The sequence below is a fragment of the Phoxinus phoxinus genome (assembly GCF_949152265.1).
Source record: "Phoxinus phoxinus genome assembly, chromosome: 10".
Taxonomy (NCBI): Eukaryota; Metazoa; Chordata; class Actinopteri; order Cypriniformes; family Leuciscidae; genus Phoxinus; species Phoxinus phoxinus.
The window spans coordinates 30,952,111-30,968,040 of NC_136885.1; the positions used below are offsets into that span (position 1 = coordinate 30,952,111).

The 15,930-nt window shown below is 37.0% G+C and overlaps 1 protein-coding gene across 7 annotated transcripts in view; it reads right to left on the reverse strand.

Annotated features, from left to right (window-relative positions):
- arhgap33 (Rho GTPase activating protein 33) overlaps window positions 1–15,917 on the reverse strand; it is a 55,154-nt gene extending 39,237 nt beyond the window's left edge. For 3 of the 7 annotated variants that reach the window (XM_079624768.1, XM_079624769.1, XM_079624767.1), the window contains exon 1: window positions 15,816–15,885. In XM_079624768.1, coding sequence (XP_079480894.1) covers window positions 15,816–15,834 — 19 coding nt within the window. In that variant the 5' untranslated portion in view covers window positions 15,835–15,885. Of the gene's footprint in view, window positions 1–14,201; window positions 14,619–15,815 lie in introns of those variants that run through there. The other 4 variants (XM_079624773.1, XM_079624771.1, XM_079624770.1 and 1 more) reach the window with 4 other exon arrangements.
- Between the last annotated feature and the right edge of the window lie 13 nt (window positions 15,918–15,930).

Here is a 15,930-nt window from a genome sequence, read left to right on the forward strand (position 1 = left end):
ATAAATATGTATATATATAAAAAATACGTATATATATATATATATATATATATATATATTAAAAAAATATCCTACTAGAGATTAACAAAAAATTCAGTATCCCGTATCTTACTTGACTATTACATCATTCTTAAAAGATTATAATAGAGAAACTAAATTAGCAACTGCCTTCTTATACAAGCTTATAAGAATCCAAAAATAGGCATTACCTCATACTATTTAAATGCATACATACTTTGTGTATCATGGTGCCAGTGCATTTTTACCAAGGGGATGGTTGTGGGTCACCATAGTAAAGCTGCTAGCAATTGTCAGCTGTCAGTCATCTTAGCGTGGCCCGAATTGTGCTGATATAGAGTAGAGCGAGAGAGGCTTATTATAGCGAAGTCGTGCTGTCAAAGTCCATACCATCATGTGGGCAGCGTCTCTATAGTAACAGCGCTGGCTTTAGCCATGGAGAAAGGCTCAATGTGTGCGTGTGTGTAAAGGGTGAAACCACATGGCTGTTAAATAAAGAAACCAGGATAGATGTAGAGAGAGAAATATTCAAATGAACCGTGGGCTGTGTTTGCGTAAGTGTCACACAGTGTATGTGGTGTCCCTGGTAATAGCCACACGAGAAACTGGGTGCAGCCCAAGTTGTGTCCACAGTAAAGCACAAGCTGTGAAGTGTGCTTGTAGGTGCGCTGGATAAAATGGGTCACACACACACACACTATTATTGTCGCTTCCTCCCGCAGTCTCTCTGTGCTGTCAGAGTAGTTCTGCTGTACACACACAGACACGCGCACATACACACTACCCTGCCATTTGACCTTACAAGCAGGAGTGTAAATATTTGCTCTGACAGTGACACAAAAATATTAAACACAACTGGTTTCAACATTGATAAATGTTTCTTGAGCAGTAAATCAGCCTATTAGAATGATTTCTGAAGGATCATGTGACACTGAAGACTGTAATGATGCTGAAAATTCAGCTTTGCATCAAAGTAATAAACTACATCTTAAAATATATTAAAACAGAAAACAATTGTTTAAAATGTTAATAATATTTCACAATATTACTGTTTCTACAGTATTTTTGATCAAATAAATACAGCTTTAGTGAGCATAAGAGACTACTTTCAATACTAAAGAACGTTTATCCTAAAGAGGTTTGATTCATTTGGTTTAAATTAATCAATTCATAACTAACGATTGAAATGCAATGCATCATTATTCTCAAAAGTTCACAGAAGTCAGTGTCTGGCATGTTTTTTTTTAAATATCTACGTACGTAGGTAAGTATTGCTACAATGTATTGTTATATTGATGCATATAAACTTCAATGATTAAATATGATTCCTTCAGTTTATTTTTAAATTAATATAATGTATTACTTTTTTTAACTAGCTTTTTATTGCATTTTACTTCACGTTTTTAATGGCTGTTAGGATAAAGGGGGGGGGGAGGGGGTCAACCTGTCCTATTTTAATAATTCTTAAATATGTTAAAGAAAATATATTTCATTGATTATTAATTTTCCTAATCAATGCATTGAATTTTCACCAGAACACTGCCAGGTTGCTGCATTTATACACCCTTCCCTGCGAGCCATATCGATCCTCCTCTACACGCTCTGATTAAGGACATGCCGCAGGTAAACAAAATGGGTTTAGAGAGGTTGATAGCGGTAACAGAACTAACGACTTAAAAAACATGACCCTCAGAAATTATCAAACTGGAACTGGCCATAATGATCATTGTTTTTCGGTCGCTGCTCGCAGCAGGTGTCCTGGATCTGACCTCAAAACAAGACAATAGGACAGCAGCTATTAAGTCACTCAAGCAGAAGAGGCTATACAGGCTATTGTCAATTGTCTTGGAGAGTCAACACCCGAAACCCCACCTCCAAATCTCCAAGACTAAGCAGCTTTTTCCCAAGACCATTAAAAGACAGATTATGAGTGGAGTTTGTGGATCCCGTTTCAGAAAAAGCCCAAGCGAGCACATTCCAGTAAGATGTAATGGTCTGACAAAAACACTTCCCTCACAAAGAAGTACTGTGGTGCTACTAGTACAGTGATGGTATCAGATGGCATAATACTGAATTGTTATCATATTCATGTATAATAATATTGGTTGCACTTTATTTTACAGTAAGTGCACTTATGTGTAGTTACAGTGTATTTACCTAAGAATGTACTAACCCAGTTACTGTAATTACTATGGGGAACAGGACTGTACAAAAAAGTGAACTACCATAATATTTATGGAACTAGGGGTGTGCGATATCACGATTTTAGATTGTGAAGTGAACAATAAAAATGTCTCGACGATCTGCCTTTGAAGAAAGATCGTAGTATCGTGCCACAGTGCATATTCTCAGTTGCAGTTCTGGCACCCCAGTCCCAACATATCGTACAGCACAACGTACATTCACATAAAAAGATTTAGCAAAGCAGCGGTAGGGTTTAGTGTTGTCAAAAATATTGATATTTCGATACGAATCAACACTGAAATATCTGAAATGACTACAATACTCCTTTTCTGCCGTGTTGATACACTGATAAAAGATGTGCATTCTTGTTTTCTCTTCTCTCCTATGGAAAATTGACACACACCCGCCTCCTCTCACTCACTCGTCACATTATCTCAAGATCCTCTCTGAAAAAAAAAAAGTCGCCCATTGAACTTTAAAGAAGCAACACAACTGTACTTTTTTTCTTATTGGAAAGGAAAGCCAGGTGGATTTGAAAATGGGTGCACATTCAGCACAAATATATCTACTTTACCAAGATATAAATGGTATAGCTGTATCTTAACCAGTTACCGTGATAGGGTGTGTATCATCACACCACCCAGGCCTAACTGAAAAACAGAGCAGAAGAGTTCCAGACTGACGCTACAAGTGTGCATGTGGGAATTGTGCTCCGAGTCTGAAATGACAGAACGGGCAGGGGGAGGGTGCGTTCTGCTCAATGACTCCTCACCATGAAGATACCAAACAAAGCTAAAAACACAGAACTGACTGACAGTATGTGCAAAAACACAGAGAGAAATCCAAGATAACAGAGGAACACTATTGATTATAACACCAAGAATCTAAATTAATTTAAGTTAGTCAATTCATTTGGACCGTTCGGATCTCAAGGCCACCAATTAAAAAAAAAAATGTGTTCAATTTCCTCAAAATGGTCCTCTGTAAAGCATTTTACATTGCACTTTTGAAGTTAAATACATTGTTTAGATAAATACTACCATTTATTACTTTTATGTCAAGAATGTGGCAAACGTGGCATTGTTTACATGTCAATAGCATCAGTTTTTGTTCTCCTTTGCAGTTGAGTGAATAATGAAACATTTCAACTGAATCATTAAAAAAAGAATAGTCTCAAAACAACTGTTTGTTTGTGAATCACTAATTAACAAACACAAAGTAACACGAACAATGTATCATACGGTATACCGGAGCACCTAACATCCAAGTCTCAGAGATGTTGCATGACAGTACATGCAAAAACAGAGAAATTCGAGATAACAGCAGAACACAATTGATAATAGCATCAAGTAGACTGATGCATTTTAGTGAATCAATATATTTCGATTTAGATCTAAAAAAAAACATGATTCAAAAGAGAATCCAGAGATTTGTACAATTCCCATGAAAGTGTTTTTCAGAAGTACCTGCATTTTTGTAGTTAAATACATAGTTTATCACAATGTTTTCGATATTTGGTTATATTGTAGTGGTGTTTACATGTCACTCACCTCACTTTTAGTTCTCTTTTGGAGTCGGATGATTTCAAAATCTTAGAATAATGAATTGGTTCAAATTAATGATTAAAAATAATACTCTGAAAAGAAAATTCTTCTGAATCACTCATTAACAACCACTGTATCAATTATACTGGAAAATCATAGATCCAAGTCTCAGATGTGTCAGTGGCTTAAAAATCCAAATTTGTATTTTTTTATTTGCCATTAGTATAGCAAACATTAACAATCTGCTTCAGCACAATGCATTTGTTCATGTCCTAATCAATCAATCAACAAAAAAAAAAAAAAATTGTTTCTAAATTAAATTTTCACAATTTTCCCAGACTTTCAGTACAGACCAACGATTCATTTTTGGGTCGTCAGTTAAGAACCACTTCGTATAAGGTTCGGTTCTTGTTGTATTAGGAAACTTCCTCTCCATCCCTCACCTAATGTGGTCCTGTACATTTCTGTTGTGTTCCACTTTCCCCCCACGGCCCTTCAACCTCAGAACAAAGCAGCCTTGGCCTTCCCATTCACCCATGGCTTCTAAGGGCCCCTGGACCCCCCTACTCCTTCCTCGGCCCCTTCTAAAAGATCCCACCCAACCCCCAGCCCTTTAAAGGACCTCATTCATAGATCCAGCGCTATCCACGTCTGTCCCCGCAAGTTCTGAACGCTCACCCGGGGAAGCAACTGCTCCAAAACCTCCATCTACACTCACCCCTCAGACACTAGCATGGCGCAGAGCTCATGTGCCTGGGATGACAAGGGACAACTGGGGATTGGGCAAAAGCAAGGTCAAATGAATCATGGACATTCCTGGAGCGGATCTTAGAAACTCTGCTCCCACAGTCCACTGTGGCGTTGTAACCCCCCTCTTCACGTTCTGTCCTGCTTTCTATGGAGAATCAGGAAGGCCCAGAAGCGCTGCTGGCATACTAAACACTCTCTCTGCATCCCAGCTGGGGCCACGTGAGTGTAGGAGGAAGAAAAGACGACAAAAAAATGAGGAAATGATGGAGAGAGGCTAGGAGAGAAGAAGTCTTTGCAGATAAACAAAGCGTTTGTCTGTTTGCATGAGCATATTGGCCAATGATGGAATAGAAAAGTGTAAAACACTGACAGAGAGGTAAAGGCAGATCGTAATAGGAAAGTTGTCTTCAGATTAAAATAGTTGCAATTAAATCACAATTTTTGTCTAAAAGTTTGAATGATCAACTTTACCTCAAATATTTAAAAATGAACCAAAAACTATAATTTCAAAAGGGGGGAGGACTTTCAAATTAAACTTTTGGCAGTTTTAAAGTATTTAGATCTTTTTTTAAGCAAAAATAAATAAATAAACAAAACTTTTTAATTATTATCATACATCATATCATCATTATTATTACTAGTATTTTTATTATTATTACTATAGTATTACTATAATTATTTGATTTATGCATTACTAAAGTCTTTCTCTGTAATTTACTGACACTAACTACATGACTATCAGTTAAATTAAATGATAATGTAAAAATAAGTGAATAGTTTATCCAAAAATTATTTACCCATTTACTTCCTCTCATTTTGACACCGAAATTAATTTTTATTTCTTTTGTGAAACACAAAATGTGCTATAGGCAGAATATTCATGGTGCTCTTTTCCATACAGCAAAAGTTGATGATGGGTGGTCACAAAAAAAATGTAATTTAAAAAAAAATCTTTTAACACTATAAATAAACATCCACTTTCATTGCATGGCAACAAGAAAGCTTATAAGCTTGCTTATTCAGCCTAACTTCTCTTTTTGTGTTGCGAAGAAGAAGAAAAAAAGAATACAGGGTTGGAACAACATGAGACACTTTTTATTTTTGGGTAAACTATTCTTAACTGTGTGAAAATGAATATCAGGGTGTTAAACATCATTACACTCACAAGTTTACCACGTTAGCATCCACAAAGAGAGCTACATACTGATGTATGCAATGCATGTAGCGGTGGGGATGGGCAAAGCCCATTTGTGTTGGCAAAGTTCCTCCGGGCACGAGTTCAAAGCAGCTGCTTTTACAAGACCTGCGACTGTTTTAGAGCTTTTACTTCATTCATTCAAAATAAAACACAGATAAATGAAGTGTAGCGAGGAATGCGAAACCGCTCCATGCTGAACGCAGAAGCAAATGCACGGCTATGACGTGATGGGAAACTTGGAGGCTGAAACTTAAGATGGTGTTGAAGCAGACTCTAGAGTCCATAGGCTGTGAGAAAAGACAACAACAAAAAAACTCACGCTTTCCTTCATGTGCTAAACATGCAGACCTTAAATAAAATTTAACTGAGCAGTTTGACGAAAGGTTGAACCACAACATAAACCCACCGAAGGAGATGCAACATACCCACACAGAGAAGAGTTTACATCAGCCGAGAGAGAAGAGATATACTTTCATATTGTAGGCTAAACAACAGGGCTCGATAATAAGGACTGCCCGATGGCTCGTGGCCGGCGTGAAAGACGCTCGGGACAGTTGACACAGAATTGTCACTTGCGCAATTGGGCCAGTGCTGCGTTGTCATGAAAGTTGATCATTGCACATGTTTTTAAGTCTTGTCAATTTAAACGATCAAGCGATTTTTAACCATTCAAATTCAAGCACAAGACCAAAATATTGTTTTGAAAAATTCTTAAATAGTTGTTTCCTGGAAAACAATGAAGTCAATTCATTTGTAGCAGTTCAATTGCAGGCTATGTGTCCAAAGTAGAAAACTAATAGATTAGCCGTGTCTAAGACCGCTCTCTGGCCGCACGCACAGAAAACAGCACGCGAGTCAAATGGTCAAAGTTCTTTACCAAAAAATATGCAACTAATCAATTAGTTTTCTACTTTGGACACTTTCAATGGCATGATTTCTAAAATGAAGAACTAGCCTATTACAAACCATTTTTGCTATTTGGCCAGCTAGATTTATTATTTATTTGTTTTGCCATATTAACAGCAAATTGGCTATGTGCATGTGCATTGTCAAGACCAAAATAATAAAAAACAAAGAAGCATCAACAATAGACAAAAAAGTAGTACAACTGTTTTCAACATTCAGCTTTGCATCAAAGGAATAGGCCTACATTATATTTTAAGATATATTCAAACTGAAAACAGTTCTTTAATTTCTGTTTTTTTTATCTATGTTTAACCAAATAAATGCAGACTTGGTGAGAATTAGAAACATTTTTCAAAAACAAAAATGATGGACCCCAAACTATTGAAAAGTAGATCATGTTAGCCGAACATTAACACTTAGCCTCAATTAATCAGCCTTTTAATTTGTAAAAACTATGTTTAAAACATAACAGAAAACCAAATGTTTAAGTAACCAAGTAACCAACATTAAGTAACCAAGGCATAAAAACAAGGATGTAGTAACAATGCAGAACTGGCCCGATTATCACCAGCTACGAAAACTCTCACACCATCCTTCTTGAAGACTAGAATATAACAACAGGGTGAAATGAACGACATCTTCATCCCCAAGAATACTCTGTGAGATTCAGTGAGAAAATCTAAAGATGTGTTCAAGAATGAGGCTCACACACACACAGTCTATGAGAAAAAAGTGGGCTGACAGGGCAGAATGATTCTAGTGGCTGAACTGACTCTGTGTCATTTGCCCCGGGGGCATCAGAGCTCATATCTAACTTAAGCCTGGGAAAGAGGTTACTGGCACAGCTGTGTCTGCTCAAGAATAATTAAATAAGTATGAAATATGTAATAGCACATAAATATTTACCACAAATCTAGTTCAACATTCTTTCATGACCAAAAAAATAACTTGTACTAAATTAATTTAGTAATTTTGCCATTTGAAAATTGTGATTTTAATAGGGATTTTATCTAGACCCTATGTTTTGATAATTATAACAATAAAACAAAGACTTTAATTGCAACACTGGAATTGAAACTGCTAACAAGAAATCTGACTGACACTTTATTTTTGAGAAAGACAATCTAGATTCTATATAGTCAGAAAATGAGAAGGGTTTTGTGCACTTTTTAGTTTAGTGCATCCACATCTCCACATAAACTATGAAATTGTTGTTATTTTTTTTTCCTTTATATTTTGAAATTGACGCCAACTTTGCTAATTAAGTTTAACCCTCTACAAAATAACTCCGACAAAACCTGTGATTTGGGAATATTTAAGATTAGGGAGACAAAAAATATTGGCTGCTATTTGGCCATATTTAGATTATTGACGTTGGTCAATAATTGTGTCCAATTGGCCAATCATCATTCGTTGTCATTGGTTAATTTCCACAAGAATGCATGTTTCGGTTTTCTATTATGACTCCTATTACTTTTTCATAAAAATATATATTTCGTTAATATGTTTGCAAAGATTTAGGCAATTTTATGCATGTCTACTCTCAAGATATCAAAGATTCGAAGATATGAAAAAAAAGATTCACAACATATCTTTGTTATTTAGTCAGTGTTTGCTCCTAAAACTGCACTAGGTTTTAGTAGAATACATAACATAAATTTTGGCGAAAATCTGCGAAAGACTCACAGTACATCTAAAACACCATCACACAAGCACCATTTCAAACACTAAGTTCACTTTGTTCCTTTGTCTCTTTTGTTAAGATCTAAAATACTCTTTGAGCTTGAAGCCCAGACACCAACCTAAGACGAGAGCAACGTAAAGCACAGAATCACTGCACAGAATGAAGACAAGAGAAATACAAAGCTACAATGACATCACAGGCTTGTGGCGCAGAGATGAATACGCCACTCAGACGCTCATTTTGATGATGTAGAATAACTGTAGGCCAGCTACAGGGCTCAATAATTTATGTGAATGAAATATTAGTTCTCCATTTAAAACACAGATGCTTAAAGGGATAGTTCACCCAAAAATTGTTGTTCCAAACCGGTATGAGTTTCTTTCTTCTGGTATTTTGAAGAATGTCGGTAACCAGACAGTTAACGGTAGCCATTGACTTCCAAGGTATTTTTTTTCCTACTATGGAAGTCAATGGCTACCGTCAACTGTTTGATTACCAACATTTTTTAAAATATCTGCTTATATATATATTGCTTTGATCATCTGAAGCACACACGCTGGACTTCTCAACAAACATCGTTTAAATCACCATATCACATTTCGTTTTAGTAGTAAGATTATTCAAAGCGTTTTAGATGGTTTATCCCTATATGTACAGTGCATTATTAGCGGGAGAAACGGGACATAGAGAACACCGAGAGAGTCTGTGCGCGCACGGCTTGTCTGAGATCCAATGAATGCCCGCATTGAAAGCGAGAGTAATGCATGAGAAAAACAAATTTAAGTTAAAGGAGTTTCAGTGGCATTACTACATTAAACTACTATATATAATGTTGAGTATAATGTATAGTAATGCAATGGGGGAATATTTGTGGGCCCTGATAATAATAAAATAAAACAACAATAATATTATTTTAATAATAATAATAAAAACTCTTCTTTATTTTGGCTTAAAATATCACGATATAGTATTGTATCGAGAGTTCAGTCTCGTGATTTATGTCGAAATAACAAATTTCACAAAAAATGTCACTTTGGCGATAACAGAACTCAAAAACTGGATGAAACTTGGCTAGTACTTCTGTTGCATTGAAAACCATGCATAAGCATTCTGCCTAACCGGTTTTTTTTCACAGAAGATAGAAAATCATATGGGTTTGGAGTAACATGAGGGTTAGTAAATTTAAGAGGTCAACATCGAAAACAAAGGAATCTCTAACATCATGTGCATGAACTACAAATTTCACTTTTCCTGAAGATTAAACCACATAACCATCTCCTTAGCACCATCTCTACACATGTGTACATCATCTACTAGGGGTGTAACAATACCCTCATGTCACGATTCGATACATATCATGATACGATATTATTGCGATACACCAAAACATATAAAAGCTTAATTTTTTTTACTGTTGATTAAAATGCTAAATTTGGTTGTGGGTATGAATGAATAGGCTTGGACTTGGTGCTGGCCAATACACAGGACAATGGTGACACCAGAATAAAAATATTCATGATTCTGAAGCGGAAAATAGAGAATTATTTTAGACGAATATGCTTGCACTTGTCACTGGCTAGATATTTAAAATAATGTAGGCCACTTTTTACAGGTAACATGAGACATGTGGCATTATCAGGACCCACAAATATTCCCCCATTGCATTATTAGCCAATACATTATAGTAGTTTAATGTAGCACTGACACTGAAACTCTGTAATTTTCATTTTGGGTGAACTATACACAACACATATTGTCACTATCCATGATACATATTGCTGCATTTTTGTATTGCGATATATATTGTGACACGATATATTGTTACACCCCTATCATTTACCATCAATACAACAGCAAATTGTGAGTGAATCCCTAAATGAACCTTCATATAGGCTAGAACCTCAATTTGTAATTGTAATCCAAGTGATGCAACTGCAAAACACAGAATGCACTATAGATGTGCAACCTTTTCATACAAGGAGAAAAGAGCAGTTGGGGGACGTGTCTGAGAGACACACGACTCGAATGGTAAACAGGAAACGGATGAGATAATGATGGAAATGAAGATTGGCGGGCATTATTCCCTTTCTCTCAGCCCTCTCTCTTTAACATACATGAGATCTTTATGTAATTGCTGCAGCCCAAGTGGCAGTGAAGGATGGAGGCGCAGGTTGCGTAACACAGCTGTCTCTGATGCAAACCGCATGTTCTCTGAGGTTATGAGCATGTGATGCTCTATTCATGTCTCCGTGTGGGGCTGTATTTGCATATTGATAGGCTCCTTTTAATTTGCATCCTTCCTTTGTGGTTCCAAATGGGCTTTTGCCATTGAAAGATCAAATAAATAAAAAAAATCAGATATATAAACATCACATAACAGTGTTGACAGGTCATCTATGAGATTAAAACAGTAGTTAAAGGGATAGTCCACACAAGACATGAAAATCCGTTCCAAATCTGTATGAGTTTCCTTCTTCTGTTGAACACAAAAGAAGATATTTTGAAGAATGTTAGTAACCAGACAGTTAACGGTAGCCATTGACTTCCATAGTAATTTTTTGACTACTATGGAAGTCAATGGCTGCCGTCAGCTGTCTGGTTACCTAAAATATCTTCTTTTATATTCAACAGAAAAAGAAACTAATAAAGGTTTGGAACAACAACATTTCCATTTTTGGGTGAACTATTATATAATACCTTTTATATTTACTTGTTCCAAACCTAAAAGCAGTTATATTTTCCTTGGAACATAAAACTTGTTTTCATACACCAACATTTTATAGTGACAAGTTGTCAAGCTCCAAAAACAATATAAACTTAGTCTATATGACTCAAGTGCAATAGTTCAAGCCTTCTATAATATGAAAAAGAGTCGTGTAAAGATTTTAAACTTCCAAACACAAGAATAAATAATGTCAATTGTCATTTTTGAGTGAACTTTTCCTCTAAGCTTGCACTGGAAACCTTAATTTAATATCTAAGCTTTCGTCAATTATGGTAAATGTATTCTGGAATACAGCCTATGCTCTTTAAATATTAACGAGTAAATTGCGCCTGGTCTTTAAGATAGTAAGTCTACATGTGGGATGTGCCAAGCTTTACCTACAAATTTAACATTAAGGAGGAACTTTAGACCACATTAGTGTCAAACTGTATTGATTTCCACTGCACTCGCTGCCAAACGATTGCCAGTGTCAAGAAAATCCAATCAATGCAGTCACAAGAATGAAAAAGAATGGCTTTCTGACTCCCAAATAATCCATCGTAAATCTTGCTGACAGGAGCGTCCACGGACACACTGCCAAGTTCCCACACACACTCTCCACCAGACCAGGATGCTGTGGCGGTAATTAAACACCTTGATCGCCAACTGCCTCATCACACCCAGTGTCTCACTCGCTCCAGTCATGAGTTTTCTCTGTATGCTGCTGTTCCAGATCTGACCATGCCTATTAATCCCAACCTTAACAAAACACTGATAATCAAATCAACAGAGGAATTAACTTCTATGGACATAAAACTAGGGCAGGGCGATATGGCCAAAAAAATTGTCGCTATCATTATCTTATAATTTTACCAAGGAAAATCATATTGCAATAATTATCGTTATTGCTACTTAAAACACAGCTACTTAAAGTTGCAGAAAGCGATTTCTGTGAAACAATGTTGATATTTGAAATCGACACCCAAACAAACAAACTGCCTTCATCGCTCCGCTCCCAAAATAATGAGCATGCTATGCAACACAGGCAACCACTACAGCTGGCGCATCAGACAGCTCGGGCAAGTATGGGTGAATCAACATCAGCAAACAACAGCTTGGTTCTGTAAAAATCAAAAAACCAATGTTACTCGCGTATCGAACAGAAACAAAGCAACCACAGTATCCGTTTTCAGGCCTTCCCGCTCGCTCACGTCTTTCCAGCCCTGGAAAGCTTTTCCAATATTTAACGTATAGGTCCTAGCTCTTGTCTGATGATCGTAACCCTTCTTCTTCCAATTATATTCCTCTGACCATTCCCTCTGTGGTAATATCTCAGCCATCTCTCTTTATACAATCTTTCTGCAAATGTCCATCTTGCTTACTATCTCTCCGCCCCATCATATGCCCCCATTGCCGATTGGCTACAAGAGATTTTTAGTGCTCTGTGGATCGGTCCAATCCACTTATTGCAAATATTTGCAATACTGTTTGTTTAGGTGTTGATTTAAATTTTCAATAGCGTTTCTCAGAAATGACTTACTGTGCCTTTAAATAAACAGTGCACCTAAAAATAAAAATGTTGTCATCATTTGCTCATCCTTGCATGCATCTTTCAGTAAGACTTTCCTGCATCTGTTCATTTCTTCTGTGAATGTCCAAGCTACTTTTGCAATGCAATGAAAGGGACCACGGCTGTCAAACAAGATTTAAAGTTTTAGTCTTATGACTTTAGTTTATAACTTGACTTGTGACCTTTTGTATGGATTGTTTGACAGTCACTGATCCCTATCCACTTCCATTGTTTTCTTTAAATATTCTTCTCTTTTGGTGTTCCACAGCAGAAAGAAAGTCATAATGGTTTGAAAATACATGAGAGAGAGAGTAAACGGACAAAATTTACAAATGAAAAACTAATATTTTAAGCCAATAGATTCAGGCAAAAGAAGAAACTCCACAGCTAAAAGACACAACGAACAAATTTGGTTATTTGGTAGTTTAGGGCCATATACACAACACAACACTAAAGACAGAAAACTTCTTAATGTGTTTTGGCCGTTCATTTACACGACCACAGCGTTTTGGGGGCCTGAAAACTCAAACTTTTGAAAACAGAATTCAAAGAATACCATTGTCGTCTCTGTGTAAACTACAAAAACTCAAATTTGTGAAAATGGTGACAGCCATGCGTATTAGCCTACATGTTCAGTCTATAGACGTGCAGTGTTTCTTTACGAAGTGACGCCACCAACTACCGGCCTGGCATGAATAATACAGCGTTTTCTTTACACAGATCGGGGCTCATTTTAACAACGTTGTCGTCTATACGCAAAAAAACTAAAGAAAAACTTTTACGTTTTTAGTAGGCCTATATCATTGTTATGTAAACATACCCCTAGTGAATGTTACCATCCCACCTTTTTAAAATGTCGAAATCTTAGAATTTCCCTTAGGCTTTTGCAACTCTTTGTGGTGATGTACAAAGACTTTTAGCAACACATTATTACATTTCCACCGATGACTAGTCTTAGTCAATGTTGACTGAGTAAGCAGCATTAACACAGGCCAGTGCTTTCCCAAGAAGTCAAGCCATATGCATGAACAAACGGAGTGTGTTTGTGATTTAGTTTGTCTCCAGAAGAACCGGCAGGTCCACTGCTTTTAAACAAACCACTGAGCAAACCGTAATCAGATCCATAACATTAGTCTAGACGACTCAAACCCTTAGAATAATGCATGTATCCTGCGACCTGGAATATTCAAGAGGGGACAAGGAGTTTCAGGACATGTCTTTGTTAGATCAGGATGGTCTCTTTGACGAAGCTAAACAAAAGATGAAGCATATGCATATTGAAACAGTTACTGATGAGGAGCACATCACAATGGCAGATAAATGAAAGAAATTATACCCAGTAAAGAAGCTGTACTCCCAGTGGAATAGTGCTGGGCTGGCTGGGTGGTAATGGTTAACAGGGAGGGGCTCAAACCCCACAAAAAACAGTGAACCACTTTCTAGCAACATCAGATGAGGGACAATAGCAGTTTGTCAGATGCAGTGTGTTGCTGATGCTGATCTTGTAACTAATGGCAACAACTGCATCTATACAACGAACTCCATCAGTGAGGGAAAGTGGAGGCAATAGAAATGGCCGGTTGTGGAAAACCAGTAAACACTGAGGTTGATTGTGAAGGTTTTAATACAGAAATATAACTTACCACCATCCCTATCTCCAGCTTAGGCGGGAGGGACCAGCAGGGCTCCGTTTTTGGATCAGGATGCGTTTCCAAAGTTTCTTCCCACATCAACGCTTTTCCTTACATCCTGGTTTTATTTCGCAATAGTGTGTTAATGACCGGGATCACGCAAAAGCACCACCGGACGCCAGGGACTGAGAGACGTTAGAGTGGAGAACCCCAAATAAACAGCCAAAGGAGGAATCGGAGAAGGAAAATATGTCCTGCGCGTCCTCACACAACTCCACAAATCCCGCACAGATACATATTGTCACTACTGTGACATCCAAAAACAATTTACTCAGACAGGAGACTCAAATCGATCAAATTCCCCGGAACAGCAGCATCGTCCCCGCGTGTTCTCCCGCCCATCTCATCTCACTGCTCGCTGGGAGAACTGAGGGGTTCTTCGCCGCTCCCAAAACAACTTACGGGTGCCCTCGCTTCACCCAAACGCGACCGAGGACCATTTTTACGAGCTATATCGTTGCATTACAAAATATTTAGAATCTAATATAGCTGTCTACGCCGGGTGTGATAGGAGCGCTGTATTGTTGTATAAAGTAAAACTTTAGGAAAGACAATCAAGCTGTACTCCCCTCTTTTTCCAGAATGGAATGTTCCACTGAGGTGGCCCGTTGGACAAAAGGAAGCCTGGAGCGCGCCGCTGATCAATGGGCGGAGGCGCGCAATCGTCATCCAGTAGAATTAACAAAATAATGAAGGCAAGAATTTACCGAGATCCTACTTTATGACCCCCCTTTTGTGGTATATGTTGTTATGGCAAACACGATAATGTAAAATTATAGTACCATGGTTTTCTTTTAAGTAGCTTGGTATAAAAAAAAAATAGTAGACTACCATAAAATACCATAATACATAAATATGGTAACCACAGTCACTAATATTCAAATAATACGCTATTCTTTGAAGTACCTTGGAATACCATATGGGCTACCATAGTACATGGATATGATAACCAATAAGTATTATCAATACTTATATCAAAATTCACATACTTTTGCATAGTCAGTACTCAGGCATATCTGATTACAATGATTTTAATGTTTTTGAATTTGAACATGTACCACCTCTGACAAAAAGTATTGTGAAGTATTGTATACTATACTTTTGATATATTCCATCATACTTCCAACATGACATGTACTTACCACAGTATTAAGATATCACTGGGTTCCATGGGTGAAAAAAACTGTAGAACATTAATATGGCAACTTTTCAGTATGACATTATCACCTGATACCATCATGTACCACAGAACTTTTAAGAAAGGAAGATTTTTAATTACATATATTTTGAGCTTTTATATAACACATTACTTTATTTGAAGGAGCAAATCTGAAGGATGCACAAACACTGTCTGTAAAACCATCTCAACATGAATTAGTGAAAAAAGAAACTACACAACCAAATATGAAATGTTAACAGATAGACAAGGAAGTGACTTTTATAAATAAACATACCTATTAATGAGAGAGTACATTTGTAAACAGACTCCTGAAAACAATCAGACTTTAAATCATTAAATTTAAACTGAAGAGCTGTCCTAATTTTGATTAAGAGTTAAAAACTCACTTGTGACTCTACGGTGCATTTTCTCCTGGTGTTGTGATGTGTGTGTGTATATTCTCAGTTGTTTATCAGACAGATTGATGCACGAGCCATTTCTGCTTTTTCACATCAGCTTTAG